This window comes from Corythoichthys intestinalis, chromosome 14, assembly GCF_030265065.1.
Source record: "Corythoichthys intestinalis isolate RoL2023-P3 chromosome 14, ASM3026506v1, whole genome shotgun sequence".
NCBI classification, from domain to species: Eukaryota; Metazoa; Chordata; class Actinopteri; order Syngnathiformes; family Syngnathidae; genus Corythoichthys; species Corythoichthys intestinalis.
Window position 1 is genome coordinate 4,012,351 of NC_080408.1, and position 20,062 is coordinate 4,032,412.

The window sequence follows — 20,062 nt, forward strand, 5'->3', positions numbered from 1 at the left end:
TCATGCTACATAATGCTAATGACTATGCTAGATAATGCTAATGCTTACCACAATTGGCTAACTTGCATAGCAAAAGTTCACTAGCTTGAATGCTATATAATGCCAATATATACAACAATGCTACAAAAACGCTAGATAAGCATGTAAGCTAGCGGACTTTTGCTTGGCAAGTTAGCCAGTTGCAACAATGTAACAATTGACTAACTTGCATCACAAAAGTCTGCGCGCTTAAATGATATATAATGCTAATGTTTACCAGATAGTTTCTGGTGCGATCTAGAAAAAAAAAATTGGGTTAAATTAATTTTATTTCTGTCGATATCCCTGTAGGAGCTTCAGAGAAAATAATATATTTTTTAAGTATTTTTTTTGGTTAAAAATTAAAATAAATTGAAAATCATTACATTAAAAAAAAGGTATTTCCTGTTTTCTTGCCATGCTTTTATTTTGAAGCCCAGCGCCGGATACGCTGCGCGTGAATACATCCGCGCGCTTTGTGGCGACATCAAACAGCAGGAGGAAGAGGAATAAAAACGCCCTACCAAGTAGCGTGCCCGCCTCCCTCCATCTCTCCATCCGTACTTCCCACCGACTCCTCTCTTGCTCCTCAAGCCGCGTAGGTGCCTCCCGAGCCGGCCACAGGAGCGACCATACCCCGTGGGGAAAAAATGGCCTTTTAACGCACCGACTAGACTAAACGCGGAATAGACATGCTGCCGCTCTCCTCCTCCTTCCTTCACCTCCTCCTTATCCTCCTCCTGCGGACCTCCTCCCCCGCCTCGGCTGACAGGCGCTTCGGTGAGTCGGTTCGGCTCATTCGGAACCACTACAGGCTGTCGGTGTGGTTCTCTGGGGTCCATTTTGTGACTGATGTTGGTTGGGATGCGCGCACGACCAATCGATCAACATACAAAAGAAAACACAAAAATGATGAAAATAAACAACACTAGGGCGAGATGTTCATCCATTGCAACAAATGAGTCTTTAATTAGTCTTCATTTCAGTAAACAACCACGCCAGGCCGTCGTGCGTCACTCGGAGCTATTTTTAAACGATCATATTTGACAAGTAAAATCATAATAATAAATAAATACACGTTTTACGTCTTAAATTCGTGAATTTATGCAATAAATTGCAATTACGGCATTTAGCAATTTAGCTAGCAAGACTATTCAGCACAAACATTTGGATTCAATCGCAATGTACACGTTTTAGATTCAAAATCATTATGAAAATATGAACATTAATTAATAAATGTATGTATTTAATCTATAGATGCAAACGTTTAACATTCTAACAGAACAAAATTATGCAATTTGTCAAAAAGTAGTCTCAAAGCTAGCAAGACAACATCATGTGCTCTATTCAAACATAAATCTCACAGTCCTATATACACATTCAAAAAAAAAAAACAAAAAAAAATTATTATATTTTTTAATTACATGATCATGTATCAGTGCCATTGATGGCGATAGACGTCTAATCCATTTTGACTTTCCCAGTCAAAATCCCACCTGTGTTAATGCTGCCTTCACTTGCTCTAGGAAAGTTGAACACTCCTACTTGCTAATTGGTGATGATGAGTTTAGGGGCGGAGCTTGGGAGAAGGGCGGGGCTAAAAAGCATGCTTGGCTTGATTAGTGTTTTTAAGTGGGCGTTCGTATTGCAGCAAATTAAATTCTCCGCTAGCACATCCATGTAAAATGTTGCCAAAGTTTTTAATGGTGGGCGAGTTAACTCAGAGTTAATTTGCATATTAACACAGTTAATGGTTTTAACTGCATATTGAATGGTTGCTAGTTTGTCACAAGTAGACATCCAATCCATTTGAATTATTCATATATTTGTTTGTGTTCGAAAGAAAAATTTACAAAAATGAAAAATTAAGGCTGGTCGAGTTAACTCGGAGTTAACTCACAGATTAGCACATAATTATTTTAACTGTGCATTGAATAGCCGCTAGTTTGTCACAAGTAGATGTCCAGTCCATTTGAATATTAATAATAGTTTTTTTTTTTTCATAAGAAAATTTTACCAAAATGAACAGAAATTAAGGCTGGACAAGTTAACTCAGAGTTAACTTACATAATAACACAGTTATTTTAACTGCGCATTGAATGGTCGCTAGTTTATCACAAGTAGATGTCCAATCCATCTGAATAATTTTTGTCCATCAGAAAATTTGACAAAAATCAACAAAAAATAAGGCGAGGTGAGTTAACTCAGAGTTAAGTTATGTATTACCTCAGTTAATTATTTTAACTGCGCATTAAATGGTCGCTAGTTTATCGCAAGTAGACGTACAGTCCATTTGAATAATAATATATATTTTCTTTTCATAAGAACATTTTACAAAAATAAAACAAAAATTAAGGCTGGACGAGTTAACTCAGAGTTAACTTACATAATAACACAGTTATTTTAACTGCGCATTGAATGGTCGCCAGTTAGTCACAAATTGATGTCATAGCCATTTGAATAATTCACTTTTTTTTATTGTTCATAAGAACATTTGACAAAAATAAACAAAAAATAAGGCTGGAAGAGTTAACTCAGAGTTACATATTAACACAGTTAATTATTTTAACTGTGCATTGAATGGTCGCTAGTTTGTCATAAGTAGACATCCAATCCACTTGAAGAATTCGTTTTTTTGTTGTTGTTGTTGATAAGAAAATGTTCTAAAAATGAACAACAATTAAGGCTGGGCGAGTTAACTCAGAGTTAATTTACATATTAACACAGTTAATTATTTTATCTGCGCATTGAATGGTCGCTTGTTTGTCACAAGTAGACGTGTAGATGCCCAATCCATTAGAAGAATTAATTTTTTTTCCCCCACAAGAAAATTTGACAAAAATGAGCAACAATTAAGGCTGTGCGAGTTAACTGAGTTAATTTACATATTAACATAGTTAACTATTTAAACTGTGCATTAAATGGTAGCATGTTAGTCACAAGTAGACGTCTAATCCATTTCAATAATTAATTTTTTTTATTGGTTCATAAGAAAATTTTACAAAAATAAACAGAAATCAAGGCTAAGCGAGTTAACTCCGAGTTAACTCGTATATTCACACTGTTTATTATCTATGTCTGAGTTAGGCTAGATTAATATTTTATTGATATGACGGTACATTTAAAATAAAAGTGTGCTAAATACTACTTTTCAATTGTGATTAATCTCACTCTCGTGGGTATTTCAGGTTGTCTGTTTGAGCGAGATCTTTGTACACCGCTGGAGCTGTGCGTCAATGGTAAGACGCTTTCTTTCTAATTTAGCCCTTCGGGATGGAATGTCTAAATACTTTTGTCCGTTTGCAGACGGGATGTTCGGGAGGTGCCACTCCATCCCTGTCGAGGATGCTTATTTGTACGACGTAACTCTGCCAGTCGTGCAACACTTTAGATTGTTGCTGGACAAGATGGCCGCCAAAGGTAAACACGCACGGAAATATTGCTTCTAAGTAGTGCTACACGTCCAATCGTGTGGCTCTTTAAAATGTAAATAAAACTCTTTCAATGAGTTTATCACTTGTAGACGTCCAATTCATTTGAACTGGGAGGTCTGGCAGCGACAGTCCTCCCAGTTCAAATGGGCTGGACGCTTATTGCCGTCAATGGTGGCCAATGAATGAATTAGAAAAAAGCAATATTGTGCTCTCTATCAAGCCACTCACAGATACTACAGTGTAGAATGTGAGGATGGTGACCCCAAGCGGACAAACATGAGAGCTGCAACTCACAAGTATCTTTTGTGTTGTTTGATAATGCAAACAAATGTACAGTGCGTTATAATAAATATAGTCTAAATGTTTATGTATAAATAATATTTTAAAATTTAAATAACAATAGCATGGCAACTAAAATGTCACTTCCTGTTGAGAACAGGTAACTTCCTGTCGATTTGGGGGCATTTCGGGGTCACTTGTTGGTATTGGGTCAGTTCCTGTTGATTTGGGGGCGTTTCTGGGTCACTTCTGGTTATTATTAGGTCACTTCCTGTTGGCTTGGGGGCGTTTCAGGGTCACTTCCTGTTGATATCGGGTCACTTCCTGTTGATTTGGGGGCATTTCGGGGTCACTTGTTGGTGTCGGGTCACTTCCTGTTGTTTTGGGGGCATTTCTGGGTCACTTCCGGTTAATATCAGGTCACTTCCTGTTGATTTGGGGGCATTTTCGGGTCACTTCCTATTGACATTTGTGATTCCCGGTTGATATATCACGTCCTGTTGATTTGGGGGTGTTTCAGGGTCACTTCCTGTTGATAGAAAGTCACTTCCTGTTGATTTAAGGGCTGTTCGTCGTCACTTCCTGTTGATTGGGGCATTTATGGGTCACTTCCTATTTATATCGGTTTACTTCCTGTTGATTTTGGGGCGTTTGGGGGTCACTTCCTGTTGCTATTGGTTTACTTCCTGCTGATTTCGGGGTGTTTCAGGGTCACTTCCTGTTGATTTGGGGGCGTGTCAGGGTCCCTTCCTGTTGATTTCGGGTCACTTCCTGTTAATTTGTGGGCGTTTAAGTGTCACTTCCTGTTGATATCAGGTCACTTCTTGTTGAGATGGGGGCATTTTGGGGTTATTTCCTGTTGACATTGGTTGACTTCCTGTTGATATCAGATCACTTCCTGTTAATACCAGGTCACTTCCTGTTGATTTGGAGGAATTTGGGGGTCACTTCCTCTTCATAACAAGTCACTTCCTGTTGATTTGGGGGCAGTTCGGGGTCACTTCCTGTTGATTTGTGGGCATTTGGAGGTCACTTCCTGTTGATATTGGTTTACTTCCTGCTGATTTTGGGGTGTTTCAGGGTCACTTCCTGTTGATTTGGGGGCGTGTCAGGGTCCCTTCCTGTTGATTTTAGGTCACTTCCTGTTAATTTGTGGGCGTTTAAGTGTCACTTCCTGTTGATATTAGGTCACTTCCTGTTGAGATGGGGGCATTTTGAGGTTATTTCCTGTTGACATTGGTTGACTTCCTGTTGATATCAGATCACTTCCTGTTAATACCATGTTACTTCCTGTTGATTTGGGGGTGTTTCAGGTTCACTTCCTGTTGATTTTGGGGTCACTTCCTGTTGATATCAGGTCACTTCCTGTTGATTTGGGGGCATTTCGGGGTAACTTCCTTTTGATTTTGGGGCATTTTGGGGGCTTTTCCTGTTCATATTGGGTCACTTTTGATCTGAGGGCATTTTGGAGTCACTTCCTGTTGTTATTTGCTCACTTCCTGTTGATTTTGGGGTGTTAGGATCACTTCCTGTTGATTTCGGGTCACTTCCTGTTAATTTGTGGGCGTGTAAGTGTCACTTCCTGTTGATATCAGGTCACTTCCTGTTGAGATGGGGGCATTTTGGGGTTATTTCCTGTTGACATTGGTTGACTTCCTGTTGGTATCAGATCACTTCCTGTTAATACCAGGTCACTTCTTGTTGATTTGGGGGGGGTTCAGGGTCACTTCCTGTTGATATCGGGTCACTTCCTGTTGATTTAGGGCATTTTGGGGACGCTTCCTGTTGATTGGGGCATTTGGAGGTCACTTCCTGTTGATATTGGTTTACTTCCTGCTGATTTTGGGGTGTTTCAGGGTCACTTCCTGTTGATTTGGGGGCGTGTCAGGGTCCCTTCCTGTTGATTTTGGGTCACTTCCTGTTAATTTGTGGGCGTTTAAGTGTCACTTCCTGTTGATATCAGGTCACTTCCTGTTGAGATGGGGGCATTTTGAGGTTATTTCCTGTTGACATTGGTTGACTTCCTGTTGATATCAGATCACTTCCTGTTAATACCATGTTACTTCCTGTTGATTTGGGGGTGTTTCAGGGTCACTTCCTGTTGATATCAGTTCACTTCCTGTTGATTTTGGGGCATTTCGGGGTCACTTCCTGTTGATATCAGGTCACTTCCTGTTGATTTTGGGGCATTTGGGGGGCTTTTCCTGTTCATATTGGGTCACTTTTGATCTGAGGGCATTTTGGAGTCACTTTCTGTTGTTATTTGCTCACTTCCTGTTGATTTTGGGGTGTTAGGATCATCTTCCTGTTGATTTGGCGGAATTGGGGGTCACTTCCTATTCATAACAAGTCACTTCCTGTTGATTTGGGGGCAGTTCGGGGTCACTTGCTTTTGATTTGGGGGTGTTTCAGAGTCACTTCCTGTTTATATGGGTTCACTTCCTGTTGATCTGGGGGCATTTAAGTGTCACTTCCTGCTGGTATCAGGTCACTTCCTATTGATTGGGGGCATTTTGGGGTCACTTCCTCTTAATTTGTGGGTATTTCAGGGTCACTTCTTCTTGGTTTGGGGCATTTCGGGGTCACTCCACGTCATTTGGAGATTGGTTGGCTTCCTGTTGATATCAGATAACTTCCTGTTGATTTGTGGGCATTTCAGGGTCACTTCCTGTTGATATTGGGTCACTTCCTGTTGATCTGGGGGCATTTAACTCACTTCCTGCTGGTATCAGGTCACTTCCTGTTGATTAGGGGGCATTTTGGGGTCACTTCCTCATGATTTGTGGGCATTTCAGGGTCACTTCTTATTGGTTTGGGGGCATTTCGGGGTCACTCCACGTCATTTGGAGTTGACTTACTGTTGATATTGGGTCACTTCCTGTTGATTTGGAGGAATTTGGGGGTCACTTCCTATACATATTGGGTCACTTCCTGTTTGTATTGGTTCACCTCATGTTGATATCAAGCCACTTCCTGTTGATTTGGGGGCACTTCCTATAACTATTGGGTCACTTCCTGTTTATATTGGTTTACTTCCTGTTGATAATAGGTTACATCCTGTTGATTTGGGGACATTTCGGGGTCACTTTCTATACATATTGGGTCACTTCCTGTTTATATTAGTTCACTTCCTGTTTATATCAAGTCACACTTTCTTCCATATGAGGAGACATGAGGGAAGCATATCATGTCAGACCAACTTGGTGAAAGTCTTATATTTTGCACGTATGTCCGCAGGTTTGACGTGGGAAGACGACACCACCCAGCACATTCTGGCCAAAGAACTTTCCAAAGTCGGGAGGATTCCTCAGCGGCCGCCGTCAAACGCCGCTGCAGGCACGCGCGCCAGGTGAGACATTAGGGATGATGAGAAAGCGGCGATTAAACCGAGCGCTTTGGCAGGCCGGCGGATCCGGTGGAGGCGGAGCTTAACAGGAACCTGCAGGCGTATCTCCGACGTGTCGGACTTCTCCCAAAGGGCAGCAAGGTAACTAAGTACTAACTTTATATGGTATTTTCACATTTTGATTGGCTATAATTGAAACATGATATCAAATGCAATGGTAGCTTTGCTTTGGCAGGAAAACCCCTTGGGGTTCACTTCCTGTTGATATCAGTACACTTCCTGTTGATTATGAAGCCTTCCGGGGTCACTCCCAGTAGATATCAGGTCACTTCCTGTTGATTTTGGAGGCATTTCAGGAACACTTAAAGATTAGGTCACTTCCTGTTGATGCATTTCGGGTTCACCTGATCATGTTGGGTCACTTCCTGTTGATTTTGGGACTTTTCAGGGACACTTACATATTGCGTCACTTCCTGTTGATTTTGAGGCATTTGGGGTTCACTTCCTGTTCATGTTGGGTAACTTCCTGTTGCTATCAGGTCACTTCTTGTTGATTATGAGGCCTTCCGGATTCACTCCCAGTAGATATCAGGTCACTTCCTGTTGATTTTGGGACTTTTCAGGGACACATACAGATTGGGTCACTTGCTGTTGTTTTGAGGCATTGCAGGTTCACTTCCTGTTTATGTTGGGTCACTTCCTGTTGATTATGAAGCCTTCTGGGGTCACCTACAGTAGATATCAGGTCACTTCCTGTTGATTTTGGGGCTTTTCAGGGACACATACAGATTGGGTCACTTCCTGTTGTTTCGAGGCATTTCAGGTTCACTTCCTGTTCATGTTGGGTCACTTCCTGTTGATATCAGGTCACTTCCTGTTGATTATCAGGCCTTCCGGGTTCACTCCCAGTAGATATCAGGTCACTTCCTGTTGATTTTGGGGCATTTTAGGGACACTTACAGATTAGGTCACTTGCTGTTGATTTTGAGGCATTTCGGGTTCACTTCCTGTTCATGTTGGGTCGCTTCCTGTTGATATCAGGTCACTTCCTGTTGGTTATCAGGCCTTACGTGTTCACTCCCAGTAGATATCAGGTCACTTCCTGTTGATTTTGGGACTTTTCTGGGACACATACAGATTGGGTCACTTCCTGTTGATTTTGGGGCATTTCGGGTTCATTTCTTGTTCATGTCAGGTAACTTCCTGTTGATATCAGGTCACTTCCTGTTGATTATGAGGCCTTCCGGGTTCACTCCCAGTAGATATCAGGTCACTTCCTGTTGATTTTGGGACTTTTCAAGGAGACATACAGATTGAGTCACTTCCTGTTGATTTTGGGGCATTTCGGGTTCACTTAGGTCTCTTCCTGTTGATTATGATGCCTTCTGGGGTCACTCCCAGCAGATATCAGGTCACCTCCTGTTGATTTTGGGGGATTGCAGGTTGACTTTTTGTTACTATTGGATCACATGCTGTTGATTTTGGGGTTTGGGGTTCACTTCCCGTTCATATTGCGTCACTTCCTGTTTATTTTGAGGCCTTTTGGGTTCACTTCCTATTCACATTGGGTCACTCCCTATTGATTTGGGGCTTTTTGGGACACTTCCTATTTATATTGGGTCTCTTTCTGTTGATTTTGGGGCATTTCGGGTTCACTTCCTGTTCATGTTGGGTTACTTCCTGTTGATATCAGGTCACTTCCTGTTGATTATGAGGCCTTCCGGGTTCACTCTCAGTAGATATCAGGTCACTTCCTGTTGATTTTGGGACTTTTCAGGGACACATACAGATTGGGTCACTTCCTGTTGTTTCGAGGCATTTCAGGTTCACTTCCTGTTCATGTTGGGTCACTTCATGTTGATATCAGGTCACTTCCTGTTTATTATGAGGCCTTCCGGGGTCACTCCCAGTAGATATCAAGTCATTTCCTGTTGATTTTAGGACTTTTCAGGGCCACATACAGATTTGGGTCATTTCCTGTTCATGTTGGGTCACTTCCTGTTGATGTGGGGAGATTTTGGGGTCACGTCCTGTTGACTTGGGGGACTTTGGGGGAGTCACTTCCTGTGGTTTTGGGGCATTTCAGGTTCCCTTCCTGTATATATTGGGTCACTTCCTGTTGATTTTGAGGCATATCGGACTTCCTGTAGATGTTGGGTCACTTCCTGCTGTTTAAGGGGCAATTCGATTTCACTTTCTGTTCAGATTGGATCACTTCCTGTTGATATGGTGGGATTTCGGGGTCACGTCCAGTATATTTGGGAGGCATTTTAGGTTCACTTCCTGCACATATTGGGTCAAGTTTTTGTGTTATTGAAATGAATGGTGAATACGGCCATTAGGTATGAATGGGTACGGTACGCTTTTGGCAAATTTTGGACACCCAATTCATTTAAACTTGGAGTGATGTTGTAATTGCGAGTGAATGATGGGTGCGTGTCTATTAATGAGAGACTTGGCAAGACGATCAACAATGATTTTTGATTGTGTTCGTTCCAGAGCGGCGGAGTCCAGTCGGACCTCTACAGCTCCGTGCCGGAACTCCCGATCTCTAAGACGTCTCCGTCCTTCAAAGCCCGGCAAAAGCCGTCGGCGAATGAGCTCCAAGTGCTGTTGAGTTTCCTGACACTCCTCCTCTCAACACAGCCCGGCGCCTCGACCCGTCTCGGGAACTCCCGGTTCGGACCCGACGCTTCCGCTAAGCAACCTCTCACGTCGGTGGACGGTAAGTTCCGGGTGTGCCCGATGACGTGCGATGATGTCCGATTTGTTTGCTTGTTTTCGCCTCAATCAGAAAAGTTCATCCAGAACGTGTTGAGGAACATGGGCAGGCAGCACCTGGACGTGGACAACCTGACGCCTCACGACGTGGACCAGCTGTCCGACTTCATCGTGGACGCCCTTCAAGTGGTTGACAAGGACCGGGAACGGGTTCGACCTAGAGACTCTGAAGTCGAGGGAGGAGAAAGGAAGGAGGACGGAGATGCGGAGCGAGCTTCCGCCACGAGGACGAGCTCTTCCGATACGCCTGAAGGTGCCGCCACTCATATTAGACATTTTAGGGCATTTCTAGGTCACTTACTGATGATTGGTCACTTCGTGTTGATTTTAAGTCACTTTTGGGCCACTTTGTGTTAATTTGGGTCACATTTATGTCACTTCCTGTTGATTTTTGGGCCACTTCCTATACATTTTGGATCATTTCCTTTTGATTTTGAGTCAATTCCGTCCTGTTAATCTTTTGAGGCATTTGCAAGTCATTTTATGGTACTTTAAGGTAACTTCCTGTACATTTGGGATCATTTCCTGTTGATTTTAGGGCACTTCCGGGTTACTTATTGACAGTGTTGTCACAGATTACTTGAAATAGTAATTTAATTACTGATTACTGATTACACCTCAAAAAAGTTATCTAGTTACTTTACTGATTACTTCTTATCCATTTTTCTCCCTTTGCCGCCTCAACATAAGAATGGCATCAGAAAAATGTCATCACATGTAATTGACTTTCCGATGATTGAATTTAAAGGGGAACATCAAAGTGGTAGTCGTCTTATATTTGGGGTCTAGACATTATACCCATTCACGACGCTAGATGGCGCCAGATATCATTGAAGCGAATGCTGAACTTGACTCCCCAGGCCAAAGCGAACCCCTTATGGTAAATGCGGTTATTGTAATTTTGTTGTTTTATCACAATAGATTGGTTTATTTTAGGGCTGTCAAACGAATTTTTTTAATCGAGTTAATCACAGCTTAAAAATTAATTAATCGTAATTATTCGCAATTCAAACCAACTATAAAATATGCCATATTTTTCTGTAAATTATTGTTGGAATGAAAAGATAAGACACAAGACGGATATATACATTCAACATACTGTACATACAGTGGGGAGAACAAGTATTTGATACGCTGCCGATTTTGCTGGTTTTCCCACTTGCAAGCCATGTAGAGGTCTGTAATTTGTATCATAAGTTCTCTTCAGCTGTGAGGCACGGAATCTAATACAAAAATCCAGAAAATCACATTGTATCATTTTTAAATAATAAATTTGTATTTAACTGCATGAAATAAGTATTTGATACATTAACAACTAGTAAATATTTCTGCTCTTAGTTCTTTTTTAAGAACCTCTCCTGTTCTCCACTCATTACCGGAAGTAACTGCACCTGTTTGAACTTGTTACCTGTATAAAAGACACCTGTTAACATGCTCAAACAAACAAACTCCAACCTCTCCACAATGGCCAAGACCAAAGAGCTGTGTAAGGACATCAGGGATAAAATAATAGACCTGCACAAAGCTGGGATGTGCTACAGGAAAATAAGCTAGCAGCTTGGTGAGAAGGTAACAACTGTTGGAGCGATTATTGGAAAATGGAAGAAGTTGAAGTTGACGGTCAATCTGCCTCGTTCTGGGGCTCCATGCAGGATCTCACCTCGTGGGGCATCACTGATCATGAGGAAGGTGAGGGATCAGCCCAGAACTACACGGCAGGACCCGGTCAATGACCTGAAGAGAGCTGGAACCACAGTCTCGGAGAAAACCATCGGAAACACATTACGCCGTCATGGATTAAAATCCTACAAGGTCCCGCTGCTGAAGCCAGTGCATGTCCAGACACGTCTGAAGTTTGCCACTGACCATCTGGATGATCCAGAGGAGCAATGGGAGAAGGTCATGTGGTCGGATGAGACCAAAATTGAACTATTTGGTCTAAACTCGGCTCGTGTTTGGAGGAAAAAGAAGGATGAGAACAACCCCAAGAACACCATCCCAACCGTGAAACATGGAGGAGGAAACATCATTTTTTTGGGGCTGCTTCTCTGCCAAGGGTACAGGACGACTGCACCGTATTGAGGGGAGGCTGGATGGGGCTATGTATCGCCAGATCTTGGCTGACAACCTCCTTCCTTCAGTGAGAACCCTGAAGATGGGTTGTGGCTGGGTCTTCCGGCATGACAACGACCCAAAGCACACAGCCAAGGCAACTGAAGAGTGGCTCCGTAAGAAGCATTTTAAGGTCCTGGAGTGGCCTAGCCAGTCACCAGATCTGAACCCGATAGAAAATCTATGGAGGGAGCTGAAAGTCCGTGTTACCCGGCAGCAGCCCCGAAACCTGAAAGCTCTGGAGAAGATCTGCATGGAGGACTGGGCCAAAATCCCTGCTGCAGTGTGAGCAAACCTTGTCAAGGACTACAGGAAAAATTTGGTATCTGTAATAGCACACAAAGGTTTCTGTACCAAATATTAAGTTCGATTTTTGTGATATATAAAATACTTATTTCATGCTATTAAATGCAAATTTATTATTTAAAACTCATACAACGTGATTTTCTAGTTTTTTGTATTAGATTCCGTCCCTCACAGTTGAAGAGAACTTATGATACAAATTACAGACCTCTTCATGCTTTGCAAGCGGGAAAACCAGCATAATCGGCAGTGTGTGTGTGTCAAATACTTGTTCTCCCCACTGTAAGTACTGTATTTGCTTATTATAACAATAAATCAACAAGATGGCATTAACATTCTGTTAAAGCGATCCATGGATAGAAAGACTTGTAGTTCTTAAAAGATAAATGTTAGTACAAGTTACACTAATTTTAGATTAAAGTCCCTCTTAAGGTTTTCGTTTTAATAAAATTTGTAAAATTTTCAAACAAAAAATAAACTAGTAGCTCGCCATTGTTGATGTCTATAATTAGACAATGCTCATGGTGCTGAAACCCAAAAAATCAGTCACACCCAAGCGCCAGCAGAGGGCAACAAAACACCAAAAAACACAAGTAACAAGTGGATATGACACTGTGCTGTCATTTTAATCTGTTTGAGCGTGGCATGTGCGTTAAATGCGTCAAATATTTTAACATGATTAATAAAAAATAATTAATTACCGCCTGTTAACGCGATAATTTTGACAGCCCTATATTTACATTTAAAAAACCAGAAGCCATTCATTTACAAATGGGATTGCACTTTAGTTTACATATTTAAATGTTCAGATATTAAGATTTGAATGAGGCAAAATAACATGCTTTTTCTCTAAAATGTATTATTATAATCATTTGTTTCAGATGTACTGTAATTATTTTCTGTATAAAAATTAATTTGGTGTTCAAAAAGTCTTTTTTCAAATTTGAGTCTTGAAAAAGAGGGGGTCGTCTTATTATCAGGGCCGTCTTATATTTGGGCCAATACGGTAGTCTCGAAAATATACATTTTTTGTGTTTCGTTGGTTGGAAATCTTGACAAGCGCGTGCAAATTTGAAAAAAAGTTTTTCTGCCAACAGGAGTCCAGTCAACGAGTAGCGAGGACAACGTGAAGGACAAGGTATGCCGTTAACGATCTTCCTTAAAATTTGTGAATATTATTTGTTGAATCAATTTTGTGAATCGTCGAATCCACAATCAATCAAGGATCAAATGAGTCAACTACTGTTAACTTTTACACTGTTATACTGTAACAACTAGTCAATTGTTTGGTTAAAAATTGTCCAGTCTTATTTTTTTAGCTTCTTAACATTACATTTTCTTGTTTTATTCTTATTCTTCTGATTAAATTTGATTAATTAATGTATTTATTAATTATTAATTTATTATTTTGTTTTTATGTATTCCTATTCTTCTGATTAAGTTTTACTGTCATATTTTTATTTTTTTCATTATAAAATAACCCCCCCAAAATACTGTATTGTTTTTAACGTTTTTAACTTTCAAGAGATTCTTAGTTGGTTTTCAAGTCTTTATTATTTTTTTTGCATGAAACTAAAAAAAAAAAAAAAAAAAAGTATTATGTATATAAAATAAATAAATAATAAAAAATAGAAATAATAATTGTTCTAGTCTATTTTATAATTTAGTTTCTATTTTTTTTTAAATGTCAAATTTTAATTTTTGCCAGTAAAAAAATAAACAAACAAAAAAAATTTTTTTTTGGATTGTTTTAATTTGTTAATATTATTTTTCAATTTCCCAGTCTTAGTTTCAATAAATAAATAAATTATTTATAAATAAATAGTAAAATAAATACAAATAATAATTGTTCTAGTCTTTTATATTTTAGTTTCTGTTTCCTTTATAAATTGTCAAATTTTAATTTTTTAAATTAAAAAATAAACAAATACACATTGATTTTTTTTGTGTTTTAAATGGATTATTATTATTATCATTTTTTAATTTTCCAGTCTTGGTTTGGATTTTTTTAAATTTCAAACTAACTAGTCTATTTTATATTTTAGTTCCTTTTTTAAAAAAAAAAAAAAAAATTTAAATAAAATGTCAAATTTTAATTTTTGTCATTAAAAAAATTAACCAAAAATATTTAAAAGATGTTTTAAATATACATATGTAAAAATGTATTTTCAGTCTTTGTTTCATTTTTTATTTTAAAACTATAATAAATTAAATATGTATTAAATGTAATATAAATAATGACATCAATACAAATATTAATTGTTCTAGTCTACTTTATATTTTAGTTTCTTTTTTTTTTTTTAAATAAATGGTAAAATTTTAATTTTTTCAATAAAAATAAAAAACAAATATTGTGTTTTTTAATATTTTAAATTTAGTTATTTTTTTAATTTTCCAGTCTTTGTTTAGATATTTTAAATTTAAAACAAACAAAACAAATATGTATCATATGTAGCATAAATAAATAATAAAATGAATAGAAATAATAATTGTTGTAGTCTTTTTTTATTTTATCATTAGTATTTTTATAATTGCCGTTATTTTGGGTGATTAAAAAAAAGCAAACAAATATTACCATTTCATTTTTTAAGAAAATATTTTAAATTACAAAATATATATGTGTATATATTTTAATTTCAACTCATTTTTTTACCCAATAACTAAATCTGATCTGTTATGCTCTTTGAATGTTTCGTTTTTTTTTAATTAAAAATTTTCATAGAATGTTTTCAATGTTTCAATTTTTTTTAATGATTAGGCCGGCGGTGAAAACGTATTCAGCAAACTGTTAAACTACTTGGACCAAAAAGCCTCTTGGTCTCCCTCCACTACCACGTCTCCTCCTCGCCGACGGTCGGGCGTGGAGAACGTCCACAGCCGCAGCGTGTCGGTGCAGAAGAAGGACGCTGAGCAGTCGGTGGAGGAAGTGTCAGAGGTGGCGGGCTGGCTGAGGGAGGTGGCGCCCCCGCCTGCCGCTGTCAAATACCAGCCAACGCGTCAGAAGGTGCCCCAGGAACTCCAGCTGGACGTCAAAGCTGGTGGGAAGTCTGCCGGCGACGACGTCTTCGGATACGTCATCACAGACACTGAGTGAGTACGAGAAAATATATGTGTCGGAAAACACTCAGGTGACTTGTTCTGCTCTGAGACCCCCAATTTGGCCAAATTTCAAAATTGTCCTATATGCATGTGTGATACATCATTGGAAAGATTAAAATCTCAATTTTCTGGGAAAAGAAAAATTTGAACAGGAGGGCATTTTTTTAAAAGAAAAATGTTTTTTAAATAGCAAAACCCTATCTGGAGGTGAGAGCACGCGAGAGCAGAATTAAAGACGCCATGACTTTAACAATATTATCGCGTACTTACCTTGTTTCGATCCAAAAACTCCATGTAGCATGTATCACTGAGTGTCAAAACACAGCTGTGAATGGCCACAGCTGAATTTTTGGGGGGTTTAATGGGTGAAACATGGTAATATAACAAGGGTCGCGACGCAGAAATTGCAGACGTCAAGGAGTGGTCGAGATTTTCTTTTCATATATTTACCCTTTTAAACATTTTTTTTTCAATTTTTCTTCATTTGGATCAATTATTTATCATCTAAAATTGGGGAAAATGCGACAGTGACGAAAAAAATACAATTAAGCGATAGTTATGAGGTGGATATCCGTGACTTTTTTACAGATGCCATTTTTTTCATTGTGACATAATTTGTTTAAAACATGTGAGTGAATAATTTTTTTTAAGTCGATTTTTTTTAAGCGAAATATGAGACATTAATTAATGATTCTAAGCTAAAAACGACATTTTGAACAATAATTATAACAACAATAATTACCGTATTGGCCCGAATATAAGGCGGCCCTGATTATAAGACGACCCCCTCTTTTTCAAGACAAAAAATTAATTTTTTATACAGAAAATAATTCCAGTACATCCGAAACAAATGATTATAACAACATATTTGAGAGAAAAAGCATGTTATCTTGCCTCATTCAAATCTTAGTATCTGAACATTTAAATATGTAAACTAAAGTGGAATCACATTCGTAAATGAATGGCTTCTGGTTTTTGAAATGTAAATAAACCAATCTATTGCGATAAAACAACAAAATTGCAATAAATGCATTAACCATCAAAGTGAAATCTAGCTGTAACTGTAGTCTTGAAACAAATCTGAATACGGAAAAACATTTCAATAAAATAATGCAAACTGGCTAGTAGCTGAAATCTGTCATGACTAGTGTTGCACCGATACCATTTTTTGGCCCCGATACCGATACCTGGCTGTGCAGTATCGGCCGATACCATACCGATACCACCCCGATTATATATATATATATATATTTTTTTTTTTTCTTTCTTTTTTTTCTTTTTTTTCCAAAGAGCTACATAATTGGATGTGAAATCATTGCTATCAAGGCTTTGTCAGGCTGTTGCTTACCTTTGCAAAATAGGAAAAAGTACACTAAACCCTAGTAGACAATAGTTGAATAAACCTTCCGCTCTTAAAGGCCAAAATAGTGCTAAATTTGTGAAATTAATAAAAAATGTATAATACTAGCCCAACAGTAAGAAAGTAAAAATAAATTCATAATAATAAACTCTGAATGAACTGAATAAACTTTTTTAAACCTCTCAAAGTCCAAACAGTGCAACTTTCATGAAATTGTTGTCACATTCTGCTGCTGGTTAGATTGTGTTTTGTTGCTGGTCGTGGGGGCGTGGCACTTGAATCCAATGCAGGCTCGTCAACGCAGCATTTAAGCACGGGGGATCTCGGAGAAGGCTGCCGAGATATTTGCCTTGCTGATCGCTATTTGACATCTGGCACAATAATCTCGCTACATTTGCTTGTTATGCCCCTGCGTTGGGTTTTTCTGTTAATGTGCTGCTCTCGTTTGTAACCGCTGCCTATCGTCTTAGTTTGTCCGTCGACCTGCTGTCACGGACTCCTTTTGTTATTTCTACTGTCCCGCGATCGCGTGTTATTTTTTGTTTGCAATCAATAAACCCTTTTATGTATCCCCCGCTTGTTGTCTGCTTCGAGGTTCAACCTTGTTTCCGCATTTGCGGACGCTAACAATTATAAGTAATAATAATTGACCACAGCACCCCGTCTCTCCTTTTTTTCGGGAGGTGGGAGTCCCTTATTTCTATTTCTGAAAGGTGACAACAATACTTTGGAAACACTTCCCAAATTACTGCGGCATTTCTTTCAGTAAAAGACAATAAAAGTAAAGTAGACGAAGTGAACTGACCAGAGATGGTTGCTCCGGTCCAGCAGCCTTCTTCCTCTGGATAGCAGTCCTGCTCTTGCAGGCTCAAACTCGTTGTGTTCGTTCACGTTTCGTCTTCAAATGTTTTATCAAGTTCGAGGTATTGAAACTGGCCAATTTATTTCCACATCTCCAAACTTTCAGGCCGCAAATGTTGCATGCAGCCATTGATTTTAATCGACGAGATTTCTATTTGGAAATATTTCCCGACCGCCGCGGCGCCGCCATATTTCCTGGTTTGTTTTTCATCCATATGAAAAAGCCCCCTTTTGATTGGTCAGGAGTAGCTATTGGCCCGCTCTCATTGGTCTGGAGCAGGCCAATAGCGATAGCTGCTTGGTGTTCACGTGTCATCACACAACACAGAGACAGAGTGTAGTGAGCGCCAGGAGGAGAAAAAGGCTGTGGTCAAATGTTATAATAAAGGACCGGTAAATGGTATCGGCGCCGTCTTTGTTGGTACTCGGCGATACCGATACCACCATTTCGGGCCGGATCGGCGCCCCCTGCCGATACTAGTATCGGTATCGGTGCATCTTTAGTCATGACAGAACATCGCTTCAATGATATCTGGCGCCATCTAGCGTCGTGAATGGGTATAATGTCTAGACCACGAATTTCTTATTTCTTAATTCTTATCTTATTTCAATGCAAAAAACACAGTCTTATATTCGGGCCAGTACGGTAATTACCTTCGTTTTATGGCTGGGTTGAAACAAAAGTGGTTGAGCGACGTCTGTAAACGGGGGTTTTCAGGGTAAAACGGACAAATTAAAAAGTTTGGGGGCTTAATGTGCCACGAATCTGCTATGGCAGCATATAGATATATTATTCTATCAAACACAACAGTTGTTTTTGCATAAAATACAGCAGTTTCTTTTAAAGAGGAGTGCAAGAGCAGAAACTGCTTTTTCAGTCTTGTCTGTGTTTTTGCAATGTGCACTTTTCGACTGTTTTGTATTGAAACGCAACCATTTGTAACCTCGACGCGATGCTAATATTGTGCGCTCTCTCGTTTTCCTCAGCGGTCTTCAGACGGACCAAGGTCTGCACTTGATGGAGATATTGGCTGGCATGGCCAGAATCCAAATCAGCAACATCGCCGAGTTGTCGTACGTATAATTGTTTTGTTTTAGATAAAGCAAAGCAAAATGGAATATTGTAAATGTCTTTTTTGGCGTTTCAGGGTGGTGGGCCCGGCAGTCACCTTCAAGGTCAGCCCCAACCGGCAAAATGTTACCACGGCGGATGTGGTGCGAGTGGCCGGTAGGCTTTGTTTTCACATTTGGATTTGGGCGAAAATAGCTGCAATGATCAAATACAGTGGTATGAAAAAGTATCTGAACCTTTTGGAATTTCTCACATTTCTGCATGAAATCATCAAATTCACACAGATGGAAAAAAAACAGGGTCTGCTTTAACTAAAACCACCCAAACATTTATAGCTTTTCATATTTGAATAAGGATAGTATGCAAACAATGACAGAAGGTGGGAAAAATATGTAAGTGAACCATCACATTGAAAATTTTGTGCCCCTCCCCCTTTGGCAGCAATAACTTGAACCAGACGCTTCTTGTACCTGTAGATCAGTCTGGCACATCAATCAGGACTAATCTTGGCCCACTATTCTCTAAAAAAAAAAAACTGCTCTCAGCGCTGTCTTTCGGTCATGCCACAGCTTCTCAACGGGGTTCAAGTCTGGATTTTGACTTGGCCACTCCAGAACGTGTTCTTCTGAAACCATTCTGAAGTGGATTTACTTCTGTGTTTTGGATCATTGTCTTGTTGCAGCATCCATCCTCTTTTTAGCTTCAACTGTCTGACAGACGGCCTCATGTTTTCCTGCAAAACTTTTGAATTCATTCTTCCATTAATGATTGCAAGTTGTCCAGGCCCTGAGGCAGCTAAACAGCCCCAAATCCTGATACTCCCTCCACCATGCTTCACGGTGGGGATGAGGTGTTGATGTTGTTGAGCTGTTCCATTTTTCCTCTACATATGACATTGTGTGTTACTCTCAAACAATTCAACTTTGGTTTCATCAGTCCACAAAATATTTTGCCAAAACTTCTGTGGAGTGTCCAATTGCTTTTTTGTGAACATTAAACGAGCAACAACGTTTTTTAGACAGCACTGGCTTCATGGCAATAGTTTTACATATAGTTGATGTGTGCACAGACATATTGGACTGTGCCTGTGATTTATGTAAGTCTTTAGCAGACACGCTAGTGTTCTTTTTTACATATCTGAGTATTCTGCGCTGAACTCTTGCCATCATCTTTGGTGGACGGCCAATCCTCGGGAGAGAAGCAACAGTGCCAAACCCTCTCCATTTGTAGACAACTTCTCTGACTGTCGATGGATGAACATCCAGACTTTTAGAGATGGTTTTATATCCTTTTCCGGCTTTATACAAATCAACAATCCTTGATCGCAGGTCTTCGGACAGTTCTTTTGACCGAGCCATGACGCACATTAGACAATGCTTCTCATCAAGACAATTCTT

The 20,062-nt window shown here is 39.5% G+C and overlaps 1 protein-coding gene across 1 annotated transcript in view; it reads left to right on the forward strand.

The window, feature by feature from the left end:
* Nucleotides 1–494: 494 nt before the first annotated feature.
* slco5a1b (solute carrier organic anion transporter family member 5A1b) overlaps nucleotides 495–20,062 on the forward strand; it is a 102,920-nt gene continuing 83,352 nt past the window's right edge. The window contains exons 1-11 of the mRNA XM_057857830.1: nucleotides 495–798; nucleotides 3,207–3,257; nucleotides 3,325–3,438; nucleotides 6,969–7,080; nucleotides 7,134–7,218; nucleotides 9,577–9,802; nucleotides 9,872–10,111; nucleotides 13,371–13,411; nucleotides 15,032–15,363; nucleotides 18,581–18,667; nucleotides 18,742–18,821. Of these exons, the coding sequence (XP_057713813.1) occupies nucleotides 711–798; nucleotides 3,207–3,257; nucleotides 3,325–3,438; nucleotides 6,969–7,080; nucleotides 7,134–7,218; nucleotides 9,577–9,802; nucleotides 9,872–10,111; nucleotides 13,371–13,411; nucleotides 15,032–15,363; nucleotides 18,581–18,667; nucleotides 18,742–18,821 (1,456 nt within the window). The 5' untranslated portion in view covers nucleotides 495–710. The remainder of the gene's footprint in view (nucleotides 799–3,206; nucleotides 3,258–3,324; nucleotides 3,439–6,968; nucleotides 7,081–7,133; nucleotides 7,219–9,576; nucleotides 9,803–9,871; nucleotides 10,112–13,370; nucleotides 13,412–15,031; nucleotides 15,364–18,580; nucleotides 18,668–18,741; nucleotides 18,822–20,062) is intronic.